The sequence below is a fragment of the Bos grunniens genome, chromosome 20, assembly GCF_055505025.1.
Source record: "Bos grunniens cultivar Pamir isolate PY7600 chromosome 20, Bosgru_T2T1.0, whole genome shotgun sequence".
NCBI classification, from domain to species: domain Eukaryota; kingdom Metazoa; phylum Chordata; class Mammalia; order Artiodactyla; family Bovidae; genus Bos; species Bos grunniens.
The window spans coordinates 4038565-4059879 of NC_141184.1; the positions used below are offsets into that span (position 1 = coordinate 4038565).

General features: G+C 45.9%; 1 protein-coding gene across 3 annotated transcripts in view; it reads left to right on the forward strand.

The window, feature by feature from the left end:
- ADAMTS16 (ADAM metallopeptidase with thrombospondin type 1 motif 16) overlaps positions 1 to 21315 on the forward strand; it is a 193374-nt gene that overhangs the window by 130835 nt on the left and 41224 nt on the right. For all 3 annotated transcript variants that reach the window (XR_015149151.1, XM_086362465.1, XM_086362466.1), the window contains one exon: positions 14416 to 14542. Coding sequence is in view for 2 of the 3 variants with exons in the window: in XM_086362465.1 (XP_086218591.1) it covers positions 14416 to 14542 (127 nt within the window). In the remaining variant the exon portion in view is untranslated. The remainder of the gene's footprint in view (positions 1 to 14415; positions 14543 to 21315) is intronic.

Below are 21315 nucleotides of genomic sequence, written 5' to 3' on the forward strand. Positions count from 1 at the left end.
ATGAATGCGTTCCTCCCTGTTTTGAACTGTGTTGCCATCTTCTGCACACTCGTGTGGGCAGGCATGTGCAGGACACACACACTTGGAGAGGTGCCCACAGTGTGTCTCTGTGCGTAGAGGGTGTGTAGGCTGGTAGCCACCACGGCGAGTGGACAAAGTGTGGCCTGGCCCTTTTCCTGCCTGGAAGGGGCAGTGGCCTGGGGGCAGGACTTGGGGGCCGCTCAGGCTGATTCCCCAGCCTCCTGGGTGGAGTGTGCCTTTCCCTGGCAGGCTCCGCTCACTACGTGGACTCAGCCCTGGCACATGGTGTGATAAGGCAGCACGTGGTGTGATAAGGCAGCACGTGGTCCTGTTCACACTGACGGTCCTGAGCTTGCAGAGCACGTGGCCCCATGCTGAGTGCTCCAGTTATTCCCCTGGTCCTGAAACCTGTCCTGTGGGGCTCCTGCTTTCCCTTTCTCTACCCAGGCTTAGCATCTGACCCGACAGTTTGCAGCCTGCAGCCTGCCCCGCTGCTTGCCTGACTTCAGGTCCAGGTAAACGCTCAACCCAACAACCCGAGTGTTTAGACTACGTGCACACTGTGATCAAAAAGCTTGGACCAAGGGCCCGAGAAAAACCCTTGGGAAAAAAGGTCTAGGTGCTGCACACGAACATGTGGGCCATCTCTTTCACTTAATATTCAGCTCACTGTTTTTCCTTCAGGCGAGGTTACTGGATGGTTGAAATACACGTAAGCCCAATGTAATGAATGCACAACAGAAAAGCAGGCATTTGAGAGAGAATTCATTCGGAGTGAACCAGTAACAGAGAAGTGGTCTGACAGGAACAACACGGAAATTAAGGGGCAAAATCAGAAATATGAAAAAAGAAACGCAGATATTCTTGGCCAGGCCTGCAGACTCAGATTTTCAGGTTCTCAAACGAAGCACAGACTTTCTGATCTCATGGGGTTTTTGGCGGCCCTGGATTAACTGTGAAAAATGGCTTATCAAACCTTAACCCAAAGCCGTTTTTAAGCAGCCTGGCCGTGTGACCCCTGGGATGCTCCCTAAGGGTTCAGGTGTCAGCTGTGAGTGTCAGGGCACAGTCAGAGCCTGCCTTCCACTCCACATTCTGCTGAGGAGGGACTCTGAACAGGCCCAGAACCCTGTCTGCTTCTTCAGTGCCCGTGTAGGGGTGTGCTTTAGGGACCCTGACAAGCCTTCTAGTTCGATTTTCTGTGTCAGTGAACAGTTACCAGGTGGATCAAAAGAGAAACCCGACTGTCAGCTGCCCTCGCTTCCCCCTCCCTGGTGCATCTCTTGGACTTCCAAAACTGAGTCTGCTGGGGTTAAAGAGCAGGAAGGAGGAGGAGAGGCCAGAGCAGGTGGGTGGGCAGACGGGCTGCAGGCTCGTAGGCAGCCAGGTGAGCGTCACCCGGGAGGCCCAGCACCCCTCCATCCGGCCATCCCTCCCTGCCCGATGCTCCTGAGAAAAGACTGCCCAGGATGTCAGCAGGAGAGGAGGCGCACTTTCATGGAGGCTCCAATCTGTGGATGTCGGAATTATTTTTTAACCGCAAGTGTCCTAACCATAGAAAATGCAGAAGACAAACCTCCCCCTGACCCAAGGTCATTGCAGACACTTCAGTAAACCCTGTCCCATCTCATCCCTTCCTCCCACATTCAGGTTTCCATGTGTGCGCCCTCTTTTAGAAGATCCTGACTGATAAGTGTTCCCTGTTATCACCTCATCTGTATCCTTCATTTGCAAAGAGTTCCTCTTTATGTATTAAGCCAGTGGCTCCTTTTTAACAGGGGAGTTCACATTCTTGAGCAAATATGTTGAAGCATTATTGATATTTTCGTTGACCTAAAACAATAAAACAGCTAGTTATTTTACCAGCAAAATGGATTTATCAGGGAGCAACAAAGAACTGTAATTCTAGACACAATCGCAGACAAGCCCCATGAACAAAGAAAGGTCTTTTATAGAGGAGAAGGGGGAGTTGACAGCGGCTGTTATTAAAAATCATAACAATACATCCATTGGAGGAAACTGGGAGTTTGAAATATACTGATTTTTTCATTGGCTGAGTTGTGAGGTTTCTCATTGGCTGGGCTGTTGCTAGGCAAAGAGAGATTCTTCCTCCTGCTGGTAGTAAAGTAATCACCTTCCTATTGGACACACCGCAAGGTACTGTTCTTGTTGGCAATGCAGTTGACATCCAGTGCTGGGGCCCTTCTGGCCTCCTGAGTCCTTTAATTTTATTTTTGGATATAAGAGACCTGAATGACTCTTATTTCTTTGGACATAAACAGCATTATTCCTATATAAATTTTTTTAAATGGTCTCTGTGTGCAGTTCTATACTAGTTTCAAGTAAGATGTCAGCATTGAAACTCTTTTGGTAGCCAGTAGTTTATGTTGACTAATTCAACCAGTGTGTATTGCTATTCTTCACTTTGTGCGTCAAGTACTTTTAAGTGTTGAAGTGCTCACAATAAAGATTCATGAATTTCACATTATGTCCTTTAAAACCTTAGTATTATCAGAATATTTAGTCATATTTTCATATTAATTTTTTTGAAGAATATAGATTAATTTTTGAAAGTAAGCGTATTTGCACATAAAGAACTGAAAAGTTGTCAGCACCAAAATCAACTCCATTTTAAATGAGGCTTCTGTTTATGAATTTTCACACTTAAAATGAACTGTAAATAGTGAATCCTTCCAAAGCCCCAAAAATTGCTCCAGAAATGATACATTTTGGCTCCACTTTTAGGGAGAGTATTTGAAAGTTGTGCTTGTTGCTTAGTCGCTTCAGTTGTGTCTGACTCTTTGCCACCCCATGGACGGTAGCCCACCAGTCTCCTCTGTCCATGAAATTCTCCAGGCAAGAATACTGGAGTGAGTTTCCATTTCCTCCTCCAAGGATCTTCCCAACCCAGAGACCAGACTCAGTTCTTTTACGTCTCCTGCACTGGCAGGCAGGTTCTTTATGGGGAACTGGTGACTCAGTTCCCCAGTGACTCAGACAGTAAGGAAGCTGTCTGCAATGTGAAAAACGCAGTTTTGAACCCTGGGTCAGGAAGATCTCTTGGAGAAAGGAATGGCAACTCACTCCAGTATTCTTGCCTAGAGAATCCCATGGACAGAGGAGCCTGGTGGGCCCCAGTCCATGGGGTCACAAACAGTCAGACATGACTGCACAACTTACACACACAATCGGAAGGGTTCACTCCTAGAAGACTAAGATGGCTTCTCTTGGGATGACCTTGCCTCATATGTGTGGACACCCGCATGCAGATTTGTTCACTTGTGGATGCAGAGTTTGAATGGTAGCATGGGATCTGACATAAAAAAAATTATAGAAGATTCTGATTTCGCATTCACAAAACTAGGGTGCCTCCCAGTTTAAGGTCACTTTCTACAGAATCATATGCAAAAGTCACTGAGCTGCTGTGGAAATTGTAGGCCCCAGGCCAGCATCATTAGCATCACTTGAGAATCTGTTAGAAATGCAAACTGCTGGGCCCACCCAGGACCTGCTGAGTCAGAAGTCCTAGCAATAAGGATGGGCCAGCAGACTGCACTATACTAAGAGCTCCTGGTGATGAAGCACATTGAGAACCCCTGGTTCAGGGAGTCACTTTCAATTGTGCTTCTGCCGAGAGGACTTTTCTACTGTAGGCGGAACCCACTGGCTAGGGCTTCTCCCCTGCTCAGTGCCCCAGCAGCCCTCGGAGGCATCTGTGGAGTCCCTGGCATTCAGGAATACCAAGGGATGACCACTTCTCCAAGAGGAACTGGCTCTAAAAGAAGAGCAACAACTTCACTGAACCCTACAGTTAATTTTTAAATGTCAGTCAGAAGATTTCCCACCAGGGACTGTGATGGTCAAAGGTCCATGCTTTAATGCTCCTTGAGAGGTGAGTTAAGACAGGTTTAGTGGGATGAAAAAGCTGACTTGAAGCTCAACATTCCAAAAACTAAGATCATGGCATCTGGTCCCATCACTTCCTGGGAAATAGAGGGAGAAAAAATGGAAGCAGTGACAGATTTTATTGTCTTGGGCTCCAAAATCACTGAGGACTGTGACCGCAGCCACAAAATTAAAAGATGCTTGTTCTTTGGAAGGAAAGCTATGACAAACTAGACAGTGTATTAAAAAGCAAAACCATCACTTTGCCAACCAAGGTCGGTCTAGTCAAAGCTATGGTTTATCCAGTAGTCACGTATGGATGTGAGACTTGGACCATAAAGAAGGCTAAGTGCCAAAGAATTAATGCTTTTGAATTGTAGTGCTGGAGAAGACTCTTGAGAGTCCTTTGGACAGCAAGGAAATCAAATCAGTCAATCCTAAAGGAAATAAACCCTGAATATTTATTGGAAGGACTGATGATGAAGCTGAAACTCCAACACTTTGGCCACCTGATGGAAGAGCCGATTCATTGGAAAAGACCCTGATGCTGGGAAAGATGGAAGGGAAAAGGAGAAGGGGACAACAGAAGATGAACAGTTAGATAGCATCACTGACTCAAGGGACAATAATTTGAGCAAACTCTGGGAGAAGTGGAGGACAGAAGAGCCTGGCATGCTGCAGTCCATGGGGTTGCAAAGAGTCAGACGCGACTTAGCGACTGAACAACAACAATAACAACAGTGGATGGGTGGGAGAACTGAAGACAAGAAATTTCCTGGAACACACCCAGGAAGCGAGTCCGGGGACCATTAGCAGCCCCCTCTCCATATGCTTTTAATCATGGTAATTTTGTAAGAGGAGAGAAGCAGTGCCTGCTAACAGACCTCAAGCTCTACTGAGCCTTATAGATTATAGATTAAAGGTAGCACTTGAACTGCCCTAGTAGATTGGAAGCCAGACCCGTTGTGGAGTCCTGCTGTAATAGGTTCCATATGTCTCTACACAAGCTTGCTTCTGCACATACATGTGGGCGATTTCCATCCCCCGTGTGGGGAGGGTTAAGCCCAGTGTAAACGTCAGCTGGTTCCCACCAACCACAGCAGAATTTTCTGCGACTCATTCCTTCTGCATCTTCTGCCCCAGGGAGATGTTCCCCCTTCCCCAACCTCAATACTCCGCTTTCACCCGTGACCTCATCACACAAAGTTCTCACCACCAAAACACAACCTTCCTCCCTTTCAAGTCACTCTTCCCTGCCCCACCGTCTTCCCCCTCTCAGATTTCCTCAGCCTTCCCATCAGTCTCCCATTGTTTCCTTTTTCTCTCTCTTGCCTTGAGAATAACCTCCACTTCCTTCCCCACTGCCAACCAGGAGCCCCTGCTGGTCATCCTTACAGCTTCTTGGTTTCATATCTGAGACGCTTCTAGCAGTGACCACCACCCTGTGATGACATCAGAAGCCCTTCTTCAGCCGCCTCCTGCTGGCCTCCCCGAAGCCCTTAGCACCATTGATCTGATTCCTTCCAGCTTTCTCTGCTCTTGATTTCCGACATCCATCTTGCCCATTTGCCTCCTTCCTTTATCAGCACGGTCTTGTCACTGGTCCTGTCCCTTAACTTCCTTACTGCAGGTGCACCACAAGCCCAGCACCTGTGTCTCCATCTCCTCCCCCAGGGGGCTGGTTTGCCCTTGATTCCCCATCATCACTTACGTATGAGGGTCTTTTGATACAAATCTCTGTGCTCTTCGGCCTCACACTGGTGATACCGGCTCTCACATCAGAGCAACTTCTTACTGTCTCAGCGACAGGCATTGTTTTCTCTTTGCTTCTGAGCTCAGTCTGTGTCCACACTTTGTCTTTTCTCTGTACCCAAGAGTCTGCTCTTTCTCCCCCTCCTCCAACATCTTTACACCTACTCCTCCTTGAGTTTTCTAGATATATAGTGATACCACCTGAAGTTTCTCCCCACTACAATGTTCATAACCCTTATTTTATCTTATCTAATTGTGTGAGCCAGTATCTCCTTATGGTCTTAACTGAAATGATGATATGATCAATGATAATGATCAAAGTCGTTCAGTCGTGTCCGACTCTTTGTGACCCCATGGACTATACAGTCCATGGGATTCTCCAGGCCAGAATGCTGGAGTGGGTAGCCTTTCCCTTCTCCAGGGGATCTTCCCTGGAGATCCAACCCAGGTTTTCTGCATGATGATATATGTTTTTCTTATTCCTAACCTTAATGGTCCTAACCTATAGTCTGGACTTCCCTGGTGGCTCAGACAGTAAAGTGCCTGCCTACAAAACAGGAGACCTGGGTTCAACCCCTGGGTTGGGAAGATCTCCTGGAGAAGGAAATGGCAAGCCACTCCAGTATTCTTGCCTGGAAAATCCTATGGATGGAGGGGCCTGGTAGGCTACCGTCCATGGGGTTAGAAAGAGTCGGACACGACTGAGCGACTTCACTTCACTTCTCTTCAACCTTAATGGGACTGTTTATAGTGTTTACCATAATGCTGGTTTCTAGGTTTAAATAAACGTGTAAATACCTACATCTGTCTATGTAGATACATAGGTATATATATGCACACGTATACTCATGCAAATATACAGATATATTGATTAAGTATTCATCAGTTGTCAATTTTGTAAACATTTTTGTCAAAATTGAGGCAGAATTTATCACATGCTGAAATGTATTACATTTGTGAAGAACTTTATGTTTACTCTTTAATCCATTAAAATGGTAAAATATATTAGCCAATTTTCCTGCTGCTGCTGCTGCTTCAGTCGTGTCCGACTCTGGGTGGCCCCATAGACGGCAGCCCACCAGGTTCCCCCGTCCCTGGGATTCTCCAGGCAAGAACACTGGAGTGGGTTGCCATTTCCTTCTCCAATGCATGAAAGTGAAAAGTGAAAGTAAAGTCACTCAGTCGTGTCTGACTCTTAGCGACCCCATGGACTGCAGCCTACCAGGCTCCTCCATCCATGGGATTTTCCAGGCAAGAGTACTGGAGTGGGGTGCCATTGCCTTCTCCGAGCCAATTTTCCTAACACTAAACTATTAGGAATGATTTTCCTAACACTAAATCATTCTTATATTTCTACTGAGAATTATTATCTGATGTCTTTTTTCCCCCAAGGTACTATTAGATTCTGTCCTGTTTTATTTTGTATTTTTTCCATTAGTATTTCTAAGGGTTGTTGTTGTTCAGGTGCTAAATCATGCCTGAATCTTTGCAACCCCATGGACAGCAGCATGCTAGGCTCCTCTCTGTCTTCAGTGATCTCCCAGTTTTCTCAAATTCATGTCCATTGTGTCGATGATGCCATCTAACCATTTCATCCTCTGCCACCCTATTCTCCTCCTGCCCTCAGTGTTTCCCAGAATCAGGGTCTTTTCCAATGAGTTGGCTCTTCAAATCACGTGGCCAAAGTACTAGAGCTTCAGCTTCAGCATTAGTCCTTCCGATGAATATCCAAGAGTTGATTTCCTTTAGGATTGACTGGTTTGATGTCCTTGCTGTCCAAAGGACTCTCAAGAGTCAACTCCAGCATCACAATTTGAAAGCATCAATTCTTCAGTGCTCAGCCTTCTTTTATGGTCCAACTTTCACATCTGTACATGACTGCTGGAAAAACCATAATTTGACTATATAGACATTTATCAGCAAAAGGATATCTTTGGTTTTTAATATACTGTTAAGGTTTGTCATAGCTTTACTTCCAAGGAACAAGCATCTTTTAGTTTCATGGCTGCAGTGATTTTGGAACCCAAGAAAATAAAATCTGTTACTGCTTACACTTTTTCTCCTTCTATTTGCCATGAAGTGATGAGACTGGATGCTGTGATCTTAGGTTTTTGAATGTTGAGTTTTAAGCCAGCTTTTTCACTCTCCTCTTTCACACATCAAGAGGCTCTTTAGTTCCTCTTCACTTTCTGCCATTAGAGTGGTATCACCTGCATATCTTAAGTTGATATTTTTCCCAGCAATCTTGATTCCAGCTTGTGATTCATCCAGCCCTGCATTTAGCATAATTGTACTCTGCTATAAGTTAAATGAACAGGGTGAAAATATATCGAGTTATTAATATAATTTTCCTTTGCATCCTAAAATATACGAAATTTTTTAAATGTTGGAAATCTTTCCTATTTTGTCTGCTCTGTAATGATTTAAACAGCACTAGAGAAGGTGATGGCACCCCACTCCAGTAATCTTGCCTGGAAAATCCCATGGACGGAGGAGCCTGGAAGGCTGCAGTCCACTGGGGTCGTGAAGAGTTGGACATGACTGAGCGACTTCACTTTCACTTTTCACTTTCATGCATTGGAGAAGGAAATGGCAACCCACTCCAGCGTTCTTGCCTGGAGAATCCCTGGAACAGAGGACCCTGCCGTCTGTGAGGTTGTGCAGAGTTGGACACTACTGAAGCGGCTTAGTAGCAGCAGTAGCATCTACTACATTTGGTAGAATTTCTTTGAAGCACTTGAATCTGATACCTTTTCAGGCATTAGATCTTTGATTTTTTTTTTTTATAATATGTATGGTAGTTAGACTAATTAGATTATTTATCTCTTTTGAGAGTAGTCTTACTAATTAAAACCATTTTTTTCCTTTAGGATTTTAAATAATATTTTAATATATTTGAACAAAGTACTCTGATTAAAACATTTTTGTTTCTTCTTGTTGCTCAGTCACTCAGTTGTGTCCAACTCTTTGTAACCCCATGGATTTAGCACACCAGGCTTCCTTGTCCTTCACTATCTCCCAGAGCTTGCTCAAACTCATGTCCATTGAGTCAATGATGCTATCCAACCATCTCATCCTCTGTCACCCCCTTCTTCTCCTACCCTCGATCTTTCCCAGCATCAGGGTCTTTTCCAGTTGTTTATTCTACTTGTGGCTATTTCCTTACTCTGATTTCTTGTTTTGTATATTTGTGCTTATTGTTTGTTTTTTCATTAAGTTAGTATGTCAGTGACAGTTGAGCCAGGAAAACAGAATCCATCCTAGGTATCCTAGGAAGGTATTTACTATAAAGCGTCGTATGTTTACAAAATAGTTGGAAAAGTTGGGGAAGTAAAAGTCAAAGAGAGACCCATTTAGGTCTCAGAGTTGCTCTGGCTACTAAAGAGGTGGAATGTGTTGAACATTCCAGAAATTCCTGGCGAGGATTAGAGCTAAGCCAGCACTGGAGTATGTGATTCCCAGAAAAATGTCTGGAGACTTACAGCAGACTTCACATCTGCCAGAGCCCACGTTTTAAATCCTTGCTGCCAGGAACATGATGCTGCAGCTCTGACCACATCATGTGCTCAAGCATCTCAGTGATGGGATCTATCCAACAGCCTCACAGACAAGAGATGTAGAGATTGAAGGGCCCACCTGGAACCCCTATAATCCAGGGAAGAGCTAGAAAGAGTGGGGTGAGCAGAGTTGCAGGTTGTTGTGCTTGAGGATAAGCTCCTTTCCCAAATATCAGCTTCTGGATTCATCATTTTCTCTTTCCTGACATACTGACTTCTGCTTCACATGTTTGTCTGCAAGTGTATTGATGTCTGTTCATTTTCTAATATGTTGACTTCTGTTCCAATCTATATCAATTCCTTCTTTCTGCTTCCTTGAAAGTAAAAGTGAAAGTCACTCAGTCGTGTCGACTCTTTGCGACCCTATGGACTATACAGTCCATAGAATTCTCCAGGCCATATTACTGGAGTGGGTAGCTGTTCCCTTCTCCAGGGGATCTTCCCAACCCAGGGATCAAACCCAGGTCTCCTGCATTGCAGGCAGATTCTTTACCAGCTGAGCCACCAGGGAAGCCCTTGAGCTATCCTTTTTTCTAACACCATAATTAGTATTAGATTCATTTATTTCCATTCATACCTATCTTTATCACTGTAGGTATTTAAGGCCGTGAAATACCCTCTGGATCTCACTTTGAGCTACACACCATAAATTCTTTTTTTGTAGCATTTTTGTCATTGTCATTTTCTTAAATGAATTTTGCTATGAACCTGATGACCACTGTCCTGTTTTGATCTTGTTTCTAGGAATTACTAAAGATTTCCAAGCAACACGTTACATTTTCCCTTTCTTTTTTCCTAAGCATGTACTTTCTTCCTTATCTGCTTGTGGTCTATCAGTGCTCTCAACCAAAGGCTGCACTGTTCCTTAGAAGAAGCATTTGGACATGTGTGCAGGCATGTTAGTTGCCATGGGTGGCTATTGGCATCTAGTGGGCAGGATCCAGGGATGCTAAACATTTTACAACATGACAACCATGCTGCACAGCAAATAATGTTTTTACCTAAAATGCCAATAGTGCCCCAGTAGGAAAAGTGAGAGGTCTCCGATGTCAGCAGCTTAAAAAAGTGAACTTAGAAATGTGTTGGGCAAATTCCCTTTAGGTTATATTTTTCCTATCATGTTGTTACTAAAATCATTCCAAGAGTGACTAGATCTAGATTTCCCCCTTATCCAATTAATAGGTAAAAGCTTGGGACTTGACTGGCACCAGAGTCAGACAAACATCTCCACCAAGAAGGAGAAATGAATATGTTAACACAGGACACTTCTGTTTCTGTTTGAAAGCAAAGCAGTTTCCTGTTGGTTTGACCGAGAGCCTGTACCCTGCTCAGCAGAATCATTTGGCCTGACTCTTTATTAAGACTTGAGCATAAGAATGTCATATGTCATATGAATGTCACGTCTTCAGTCTCAAAACTGGAACCCAAACCAAAGTCATTATTCACAGAGTCACACCAAAAATGCCAGAAGACTTTGGTTAGAAAATTTTAAAATGGACTTTTAAGTGCTCATGTAAGAGAAAAGTTTAATTTTCCTTCTCTACTCATTATAACTGACCTCCAACAGTTTAAAAAAATGATACTCTTGTTCAGTATGTCCTCCTATAAATTGGGTCATTAAGATTAGTTGGCTTAATGTAAGGGAGTTTACAAGATTCTCTACAGAACAGCTTTAAAGTGACGTCTGTTTCTTTTTTTTTTTTTTTTTTTTAATTTTCCCTGTCTCTTATTCCCTGTTAGCAAGTGGAAAAATAAGTTCATAAAATATTGATTCAGATTTCATCTCTACATTGATACATAGGTGAATCATGAAAATTGTGTTCAGTTCTTCCCAAGTGCTGTAGAATAAAGAATATACCTATAGAATATGTCTATATGCCTATATGCCTATATTTTGATGATTTCTTGTCAAGCATTATTAAATCACTAGGCTTCCTGGTGGCTCAGTGGTAAAGAAGCTGCCTGCAATGCAGGAGACCCAGATAACCATGATGGTATGGTCATGGTATGGTCACTTAACCGAGACCTAGACATCCTGGAGTGTGTGAAGTCAAGTGAGCCTTAGGAAGCATCACTACAAACAAAGCTAGTGGAGGTGATGGAATTCCAGCTGAGCTATTTAAAATCTTTAAAGATGATGCAGCTGAAGTACTGCACTCAATATGTCAGCAAATTTGGAAAACTCAGCAGTAGCAACAGGACTGGAAAAGATCAATTTTCATTCCAGTCCCAGAGAAGGGCAGTACCAAAGGATGTTCAAACTGCCATAAAATTGTGCTCATTTTACATGTTAGTAAGGTTATGCTCAAAATCCTTCAAGCTAGACTTTAGCAGTGAACTGAGAACTTCCAGATGTACAAGCTGGATTTAGAAAAGGCAGAGGAACCAGAGATCAAATTGCCAACATCCGTTGGCTCATAGAAAAAGCAAGGGGATTCCAGAGAAACATCTGCTTCATCAACTATGCTAAAGCCTTTGTGTGGATCATAACAAACTGTGGAAAATTCTCAAAGAGATAAAAGTATCAGACCACCTTACCTGTCTCCTGGGAAACCTATCTGCAGATCAAGAAGTAACATGGAGCAAAGGACGTGGAATGAAGGACTGATTCAAAATTGGGAAAGGAGTATGTCAACGCTGTATATTGTCACCCCGCTGATTTAACTTACACGCAGAATACATCATGCGAAATGCCAGACTGGATGAATCACAAGCTAGAATCGAGGATGCCGGGAGAAAAATCAATAACCTCAGATATGCAGATGATACCACTTTAATGGCAGAAAGTGAAGAGGAACTAAAGAGCCTCTTGAGAAGGGTGAAAAAAGGAGCGAAAAAACTGGCCTAAAACTTAACATTCAGAAAACGAAGATCATAGCATCCATTCCTGTCAACTCACGGCAAATAGATGGAGAAAAGGTGGAAACAGTGACAGACTGTATTTTCTTCAGCTCCAAAATCACTGCGGATGGTGGCTGTAGCCATGAAATTAAAAGATGCTTGCTCCGTGGAAGGAAAGCTATGTCAAACCTAGATAGCATCTTTAAAAGCAGAGACATCACTTTGCCAACAAGGGTCCATATAGTCAAAGCTACGGTGTCTCCAGTAGTCATGTACAGATGTGAGAGTTGGACCATAAAGAAGGTTGAGCACTGAAGAATTGATGTTTTTGGACTGTGGTGCTGGGGAAGACTCTTGAGAGTCCCTTGGACTGCAAGAAGATCAAACCAGTCAATTCTAAAGGAAATCAACCCTGAATATTCATTGAAATGACTGATGCTGAAACTGAGGCTCCAATACTTTGGTCACCTGATGTGAGGAGGTGACTCACTGAAAAGACCCTGATGCTGGGAAAGACTGAGGGCAGGAGGAGAAGGGGGCGACAGAGGATGAGATGTTGGCGTTCACAGCAATCCACTCCAGTGTTCTTGCCTGGAGAATCCCATGGACAGAGGAGCCTGGTGGGCTACAGCCCATGGGATTGCAAAGAGTTGGACACAACTGAAGCAGTTGAGAGAGAGATCGTCCTGGAAGCTTTCTGAACCCCATTATTTACAGGTTTCTATAGAGATTTTATTACACAGGCAGGATTATTAAGTCTTTGGCCATTGGTAATTAAACTAAATCTCCAGCCCGTCTCCTCCCCAGAGGTCCAGGGTTGGGCTGCAAACCCTCGCATCACGCCTTGGTCTTTCTGGGACCAGCTCCATCCATAAGCTGTGCAGGGCTTCCCCCCACCCACCAGTCTGCTCAGTAGCTCACAAAGGAGACTCCAAAGGTTCTAGGAGCTGTTCCAAGAATCAGGGAAAGAGACCAAGTATTCATCTTTTACTCTGTCACACCTGTGTAACAGGAGACATTAAAGTGGCAGCTTCTGATATTTCCTAGAGCAGCAGTTCTCAAAGTGTGGTCCGCGGGGCAGCAGCTCCTGGACATCTGAGCACATGTTAGAAACTTACATTCTCAGGACCCATCCCAGGCCTGCCGGATCCAAGGCTTTGGAAGTGGCCGGGAGTGTGTTTAAGCTAACGAGAGGATTCAGATGTACACTCGAGTCTGAGAACCCTGAGCAGGGGAAGGTGCTGTGTCAGAGGACAGGGTGTGGGCCTGCCATAGAGGGATGAGAGGACTTCCACCAGGTGTGTCGGGGACAGTCGATGAGGACCAAGTTCCACGTACAGACACAGCTGTGGGTGGGCTCTGGGGGTCAGAGGACCAGGGGAGATGTTGGTACAAGAGGGAGTCAGCGGGGCTGGAGGACAAGGCCCAGAGGTCTCCACTTTAACGAGAGAAGAGCGGGCTTTTAATCTGGGAGCAGTGTGAGCATGTGTGAGAGTGTGTGAGTGTGTGTGTGTCTGTGTGTAAGGCTGGAGGACAAGGCCAGGAGGTCTCCAGTTTAACGAGAGAAGAGCAGGCTTTTAATCTGGGAGCAGCGTGAGCGTGTGTGTGTGTGTGTAAAGGAAATAAATATAGGTGGTATCAGTTAAACAGTGGACTCAGAGCAAGGCATGGGAGTGGGAATCAGGGGCTTACAAGACTGATCCTTTGACTACACAGAGACTACAGACCCCGGAGAAGGGGCTTCAGGAAGCCTGTTCTGAATGCATTTGATGGATTGTGTATGTCTTAGACAGCCAGCTCCATGAGCCCGGGAGGCCAGCCTGGGGATGTCGGGGCTAAGACCGGATGAGGGGGCAGATAGTTTCACCAAATATAAGTTGGCACCAGTAACGAGGCACACACTTAAAGACGTTAAAATGTAGGCAGGGTGGGGTACTTGTGGTCCAGTGGTTAAGAATCTGCCTTCCAATGCAGGGAACAGGGGTTCAATTCCTGGTCTGGGAACTAAGATCCTACATGTCTCAGGGCAACTAAGCCAGTACAAGGCAACCTCTGAGCCACACACTCTGGAGGCCGCACGCCACAATGAACAGCCTGCATGCAGCCAAAAATAAAAATAAATATATATATTTTTTTAATGTAGGCGGAAGATACAAGGCATCTTAGAACTGATGAATTCCACTAAAAAAAGTCATCAAGACAGATCAGAGAAGTGGAATATCATAGTCAGCCAAATGTCATTCATGCAAAAACAGGCTAACATGCAGCAACAGAGTTTCCGGAGACGGCATTAGCTCTTCGCCTGCTTTTACCACGGGTCGTGTCTGTGGTCTTCACCGTGCATCCCTCTCTCTCACAGGGCAGACGACCGCGAGAGCAGCCTGCTACAGAGACCTGCGTGTCCCAGTGAACGCCTCCTTCTGCAGCCCTGACGCCCGGCCGGTCACAGGGGTCGTGCCCTGCAAGGTGTCTGCCTGTCCCCCCAGGTAAGAACTGCCGCGTCCCTCTGAACGAGTGTCAGGGGTTTGCAGCTATAAGGCCCAATCCTCGGGGCTCCTGAGCCTAGGGACTAGAAGTGCCAACCGAGGCCACGTGATCCGTGATGGCAGAAGTGAGAGGAGCAAGAGCTGCCTGAACAGATGAGCCACAGAAAGTGTGCTCGGGGTAGGGGCAGGCCTGGCCCATCTGGGCAGGGGCGCGGAAGGTCTCAGAGTGGACGGTGCTTTTTCTGGCTTTTATCGGCTCAGGCTGCGGGAGGGGCAGCGGGCCATGGGCAGGGGAACTTTTTCCCACCAAGCCTCCGTGCCCTGCCCCAGTGTCTCCTGTCCTTACCGAGTGAAATGTGTTAGGAAAGCCCGTGGTGAGGTCTGTCCCGGCTGTCCGGGGAGGGTGGACCCTGTGCAAATGTGGCAGCAAGCCTTGGCCATCTTGGTCACCCGTCCCCAGCACTGCTGCCCCGACACGCTCCTCAAGAAAGCCCCGGTCCCCTGATTCAGGTGCAGGCAGGAGCCCGGGGGGGCAGCCGAGGTCCTGCCCTGCCTCCCCCAGCTGTCACCCCCTAGGCTCGCCCACCGTCTGTCTGCATCTCCCAGGCTTCATCATCACAGAGAGGTTGTCAAAAGCATCCGAGTAACGTGTTTACAAAAGGGAAGCTCACTAGGCCCTTCTGACAGCCAAGGCACTCACCATGTCACATGTGGCCTCATGCGTCTTGATTTTAAAGACCCACAGTAGCTGGCTTTGCTGAACTTGGCCTCAAAAACAGAAAGCAGGGTCTTTGGGGGCTTCCCAGGTGGCAGAGTGGTAAAGAATCCACCTGCCAGGGCAGGAGACACAAGAGACACAGATTCAAACCCTGGATCAGGAAGATCCTCTGGAGGAGGAAACGAATACTTTCCTTCCAGTATTCTTGCCTGGAGAATCCCATGCACAGAGGAGCCTGGCCGGGCTATAGTCCATGGGGTGGCAAAGAGTCAAACACAACTGAGCACAAGGACATATTATATTCTTAATGTTATATATATTATATTATGTTATATTATATTATATTAGTACCTTCACCTTGTACTTATCAGGGCAGTGTAGGTCAAGGAAGTGTTGAGGGAATCCATGTAAAAGCTCTCACTCAGTCCAGGACATGTGCTAAGACACTCACTAAATCTTGGCTCTTTGCTTTTTTGCCCGGAAAGAAGAAACAAGTTCGCATTAGTTATTTACTGACGGTCAATGACAAACAGAAGAAGGAACTACGTTACATGCACCCGTCCCTGTGCACTGTCATATTACCCAACTGCACTGGGAGAATAGATCTTAATTTTAAAGCTGTTCTGTTGTCCTCTGAAATGTAAGATACCTTTCTTTCTTGCCCAGAATACTGCCAGTTTCTCCTTCCTGATTAAGTGAGCGGCACACCCACTGGGAGACGCCTGGGAGAGCCTATGTCTTTCCTACTAGACTGCCTCCTGCGAGGCGTCCATCCATGACCCTCTCAAGCGGAGGGTCCACCCGCTTCTCCGGGCCCCACAAAGCCTCCTCGGCCACAGGGCACGGCTGCATGCTCAGCCTCCCACCGTCTTTGGTTCACAGCGGGGCACAGAGGATGGAGCGGGGAGCAATGTGCTGTTTCCTCCTCCTCATGAGGGAGGCTCCCCGAAGGACCCGGGGGGCGGGGGGCGGGGGGCGATTTAAAACATCTTAATCACAGCTAGTCTTCTTTATAACGGACGTGATCCAAAAAAAACAGCCCTGCAGCTCCCCACTCCCCCGCCCCCCACCCTGCGCCCCCATCGGTCTCCATCCACAAGTGCGCACCGGCGTCTGGGGCACACAAGGGCCCCGGGTCCGAACCCAGGTCGTGAATCTCCGCGGGCAGATAGCCGGGAGTCCGGGAGCCTCCCAGCCTGGAGGAAGGTGATCTCAAATGTCTGCGAGGCGGGGGCCAGCGGGGGCACCCCGGCCGGGTCGTGGAGCATCGGCACTTCGCGCTGCGCCTTGGTGACCAAGCGAGGCCCCCCGCGCCGCCGCCTCCGCGCACCTGGAAGGAGGCTCTGCCGGCCCGCGCGGACAGCAACGCGCGGCACTCCCCCGGCTCATTGGAGCGAGGATCAGGCATTTTTATGGCTTGCTTTTGATACATGAGCCATAAATCACACGGATACTTATTTCGTTTCGATTTCTCAGTTTATCTAAATGGAGCGGCTCTTCCTGTTGTTCCTCTTATCGCTCTCGTTTTCCAAGCACAAGCGTTCACTGCACGCCTTCCTGGTCAACCGGCTGAAGATAGAACTAGAGGAAATACTTTCCAGATGGTTAATGGATGCTTCGCCTCTTTCTGCAGGATTCTTCTAGGGATGCAGAGGAAGGGTGTAGATAAAGCGTCTTGTCATTCGATGCTTCCTCCCGGTACAAACGGAGCCCTTCTCTGCTTTCCTCCCGCTTGGTCTTTGGATGGTCCTCTTGTTCCTGTCTACATTTTGCTGACTCCTACAAACCCATCAGCAGAACTGTTTCTTTTACAGCCGAGATCCAGACGAGGGTGACTGCGTCCATTTGGTAGAAATGAGGGAGGAGATGAGCAGGGGAACGTCATGTTCTAGTGATTATGAAGAACTAATGATCTTCTTCCCGCAATACTGCCAGGAACAGGAGATGGGGCAGTAACACTTGTCCTGCAACAAAGAAGGCTGAGCACAGGAAGAATTGATGCTTTCCAACTGTGGTGCTGGAGGAGACTCTTCAGAGTCCCTTGAACCGAAAGGAGATCCAACCAGTCCATCCTAAGGGAAATCAATCCCGAATATTCATTGGAAGGACGGATACTGAAGCTGAAGCTCCAATATTTTGGCCACCTGATGCGAAGAGCCAACACATTGGAAAAGTCCCTGATGCTGAGAAAGACTGACGGCAGGAGAAGGGAGCGACAGAGGACAAGATGGTTAGATGGCATCACTGACTCAAGGGGCATGAGTTTGAACACACTCTGGGAGATAGTGAAGGCACCTGGCATGCTGCAGTCCATGGAGTCGCAAAGAATCGAACACGACTGCGAAACTGAGCAACAGCAGCCTAGGTTTAAGCCTTGAAAATATTCACACCCGGTAGTGTGCAGGTTACCCAGGGATGAAGAGGACCCTGGTCATGGAGGCGGTCCATATATGTGAAGGGGTTTAACTCCCAGGATGGTAAGGAAGTATGTCAGTTCATTTAATTATTCGAGTGACTGGGAATAAACTAGCTGCAGGACCAGCCTCCTGGGCGTGTTCCCTGCCCATGGCTCAGGGCCCTGTGCTGGAAACCCTCCCCACTTGGTTTAATTCTCCGATGCCGCCAACTTGAAATCCCTCATGGTCTCGCACCTGGCACCGGGTTCCACAAAGAACAGAGCCAGTCCTCTCACCTAGCAGCCCAACTTCTGTCTCAACACCATTAATTCTGGAATCTTTGGGAATCGTACTAGAGTGTTTCCTCTTTTAGTAAATTAATTACACGTCCCCCTTGAGTTGAGCACAACCTCATTTATTTTGTTTTTAATGTTACTTACTGTTTCTTTGTTTGTTATATACATTTATTTATCTTTAATTGGGCGATGATTGTTTTACAATATTGTATTGGTTCCTGCCACACAGCAACACGAATCAGTCACTGGCAGAGGCATGTCTCCTCCCTCTTGAACCGCCTTCCTGTCTCCCACGCCATCCCTCTCCTCTAGGTGGTCATGGAGCGCCGGCTTTGAGCTCCCTGCATCGCACAGCAAATTCCCATGGCTACCCACTTTACGTTTGGTGGTGTCTGTGTTTCCATGGTGCTCTCAAGTCATCCCACCCTGTCCTTCCCTCATTGTGTCCACAAGCCTGTCCTTTCTAGCTGTCTCTTTTCAGATCATGGATTTCTCTGGTGACATGACAGTGGCGATGAAGGATATAGGAGACTTGGTACAGTTATCCTCTCCTGTTTTCTTTCCACTTACGGGATGAGCATCAGCTTTGCTGAACTTCAGAACCCTTGTGGACGCGTGAAGCCACAGGTTGGGGAGCTTTGCAGAGCCCGAGTCCCCCAGGTGCTGCACTTCCCGCTGCTGTTCTTCTGGGACTGAGCTGACTGTCAGGGAACCTGGTGCTACATAGGGTTCATGCCCACAGACACCGCCTCCTGAGGGGCCCTTCCTCTTCTTGAGAAACCTTGTCCTCCCGCCGCTGTGCCCCCACTGAAAAGGCATCTAGCTGTCTCCTTTTAACCAGAGAAACCAAAAACGTTAGGTCATCTCTGTACTTGACAGTCTTTGGAGAACCATTCGGTGTGAAGTGTGAAGTTGCCAGTGCAGGGGCTGAGCATCAAGACTTGACTAGGTGACTGCGTCATCACCTAGATGTGACAGTCTCAGTGTAAACGGGGGTGTCTTACTGTATCTCCCCCAAGAAAGATGTGGCTGAACCAAAACAAGGAAGTTAGAGTACATTCAGGCTCATAAAGGTGTTTGTCACAATGCATCCGTAATGAAAACCATCATAGTGACGTTTGTTACAGTGCATCCATAATGAAAACCAAGTTACAAATATGGACAGACTGGTCCTAATCAAGGCTGACTTGACTTGTTTCCTCGGTCACTGAAATATTAAAATGGAAAAATCATTGCAGAAGTGGAGCTATAGAAGTGAGCTAACTATTTAGATCTGGAGTCATCATTTCACACCAGAAATCTGCCTTATGTAGTTCCGTAAAATACTTTGGGTGTTTTTTTGGGGGGCCTCCTTATTTGTCTTGCCTTACTTGTTTTGTTTTGGTCCATGTTTGTGTATCAGTATATGTGTGTGAGTATTTTGTTGTTTTGTATATCTATCCATATGAGCAAAGGCAGAAAGGCACTTTGGAAATACTTTTATATTTCAGGGAACTTACTTACAAAGGTTAAATAGTACCTGTAATGATCATAATAGTTTTATTATTCTGGTCCTGAGACCTCAATATGATGAACTAAAATTCACCAAGTGTCCTAATAATACACATGAGAGCATATGCTTCAAATATGTTGGAATAAAAATGAAAATGAAGCCTACGAATAGATAAATGGAATACCCGGATGATAGATGGAAAGGTAGATAGATAGGTGGCAATTAGAAAGACAGGCAGGCTGTTGTTGAGATGGTGAGTCACGTCCGACTCTTTGTGACCCCATGGACTGAAGCACGCCAGGCTTCCCTGTCCTTCACTCTCCCAGAGCTTGCTCAAACTCATGTCCATCGATTCAGTGATGCCATCCAACCATCTCATTCTGTGTCACTCCCTTCTCCTCCTGCCCTCAATCTTTCTCAACATAGGTAGGTAGATCTATAGATAAATAGAATCAGTTCAGTCGCTCAGTCATGTCCAACTCTTTTCGACCCCATGGACTGCAGCACACCAGGCCTCCCTGTCCATCACCAACTCCCGGAGTCCACCCAAACTCATGTCCATCAAGTCGGTGATGCCATCCAGCCATCTCATCTTCTGTCGTCCCCTTCTCCTCCTGCCCCCAATCCCTCCCAGCATCAGGGTCTTTTCCAATGAGTCAACTCTTCACAGGAGGTGGCCAAAGTATTGGAGTTTCAGCTTCAACATCAGTCCTTCCAGTGAACACCCAGGACTGATCTCCTTTAGGATGGACTGGTTGGATCTCCTTGCAGTCCAAGGGATTCTTAAGAGTCTTCTCCAACACCACAGTTCAAAAGCATGAATTCTTCGGCGCTCAGCTTTCTTCACAGTCCAACTCTCACATCCATACATGACTACTGGAAAAACCACAGTCTTGACCAGATGGACCTTTGTTGACAAATGTCTCTGCTTTTGAATATGCTATCTAGGTTGGTCATAACTTTCCTTCCAAGGAGTAAGCATCTTTTAATTTCATGGCTGCAGTCACCATCTGCAGTGATTTTGGAGCCCCCCAAAAAATAAAGTCTGACACTGTTTCCACTGTTTCCCCATCTATTTGCCATGAAGTGATGGAACCAGATGCCATGATCTTAGTTTTCTGAATGTTGAGCTTTAAGCCAACTTTTTCAGTCTCCTCTTTCACCTTCATCAAGAGGCTTTTTAGTTCGTCTTCACTTTCTGCCACAAGGGTGGTGTCATCTGCATATCTGAGGTTATTGATATTAATAGAATAGACTTTACTAAAACTCTATAGGTACACGTGTATATTCACTGCAAGTGTCCTAGTCAGGTCTTCTGGAAATATTTGTTGAAAACTGAAGCTTCACTCAGAGTCACATCTTTCTGAGAGGAGAATTCAGTATGTTGTTTTTTAAGTAAGGTTAGACACCATTGTTTCACTGTCTGATCCGTGAATTACTTACAGTGATTGTGGTTTTGCATTTCTAAATTTATTGAGGCTTCGGGGTGAATTTTTTGTTATTTCAGATGTTTCTACATTGAGATCAAAGAAAGAGTTAAAAAGTATGTAATTTTTAGCATTTCCAAGATTTCCGTTCTGCCTTAGGCATGGGAGTTTTTACAAATATTTTCTGTGGGAATGAAGGAATGTGTGTTTTGTGTTGTATTAGGGTTATTTATATGACAGATCAGGCTTCTTCTTTATCCAAATATGTTCCTTCTAGTATGTCTGTTTCTGAGAGAAACACTTTAAAATTTCACATTAGGATTGTTCATTTTTCTGTTTCTGCTGTTAATTTTGCTTTATAGTTAACATTAAAATTCTACTTTATGTTGTTAGGTAGGGGTCTAGTTTTGGCATGAATTGTTCTTTATATTGAACAATAGCCAT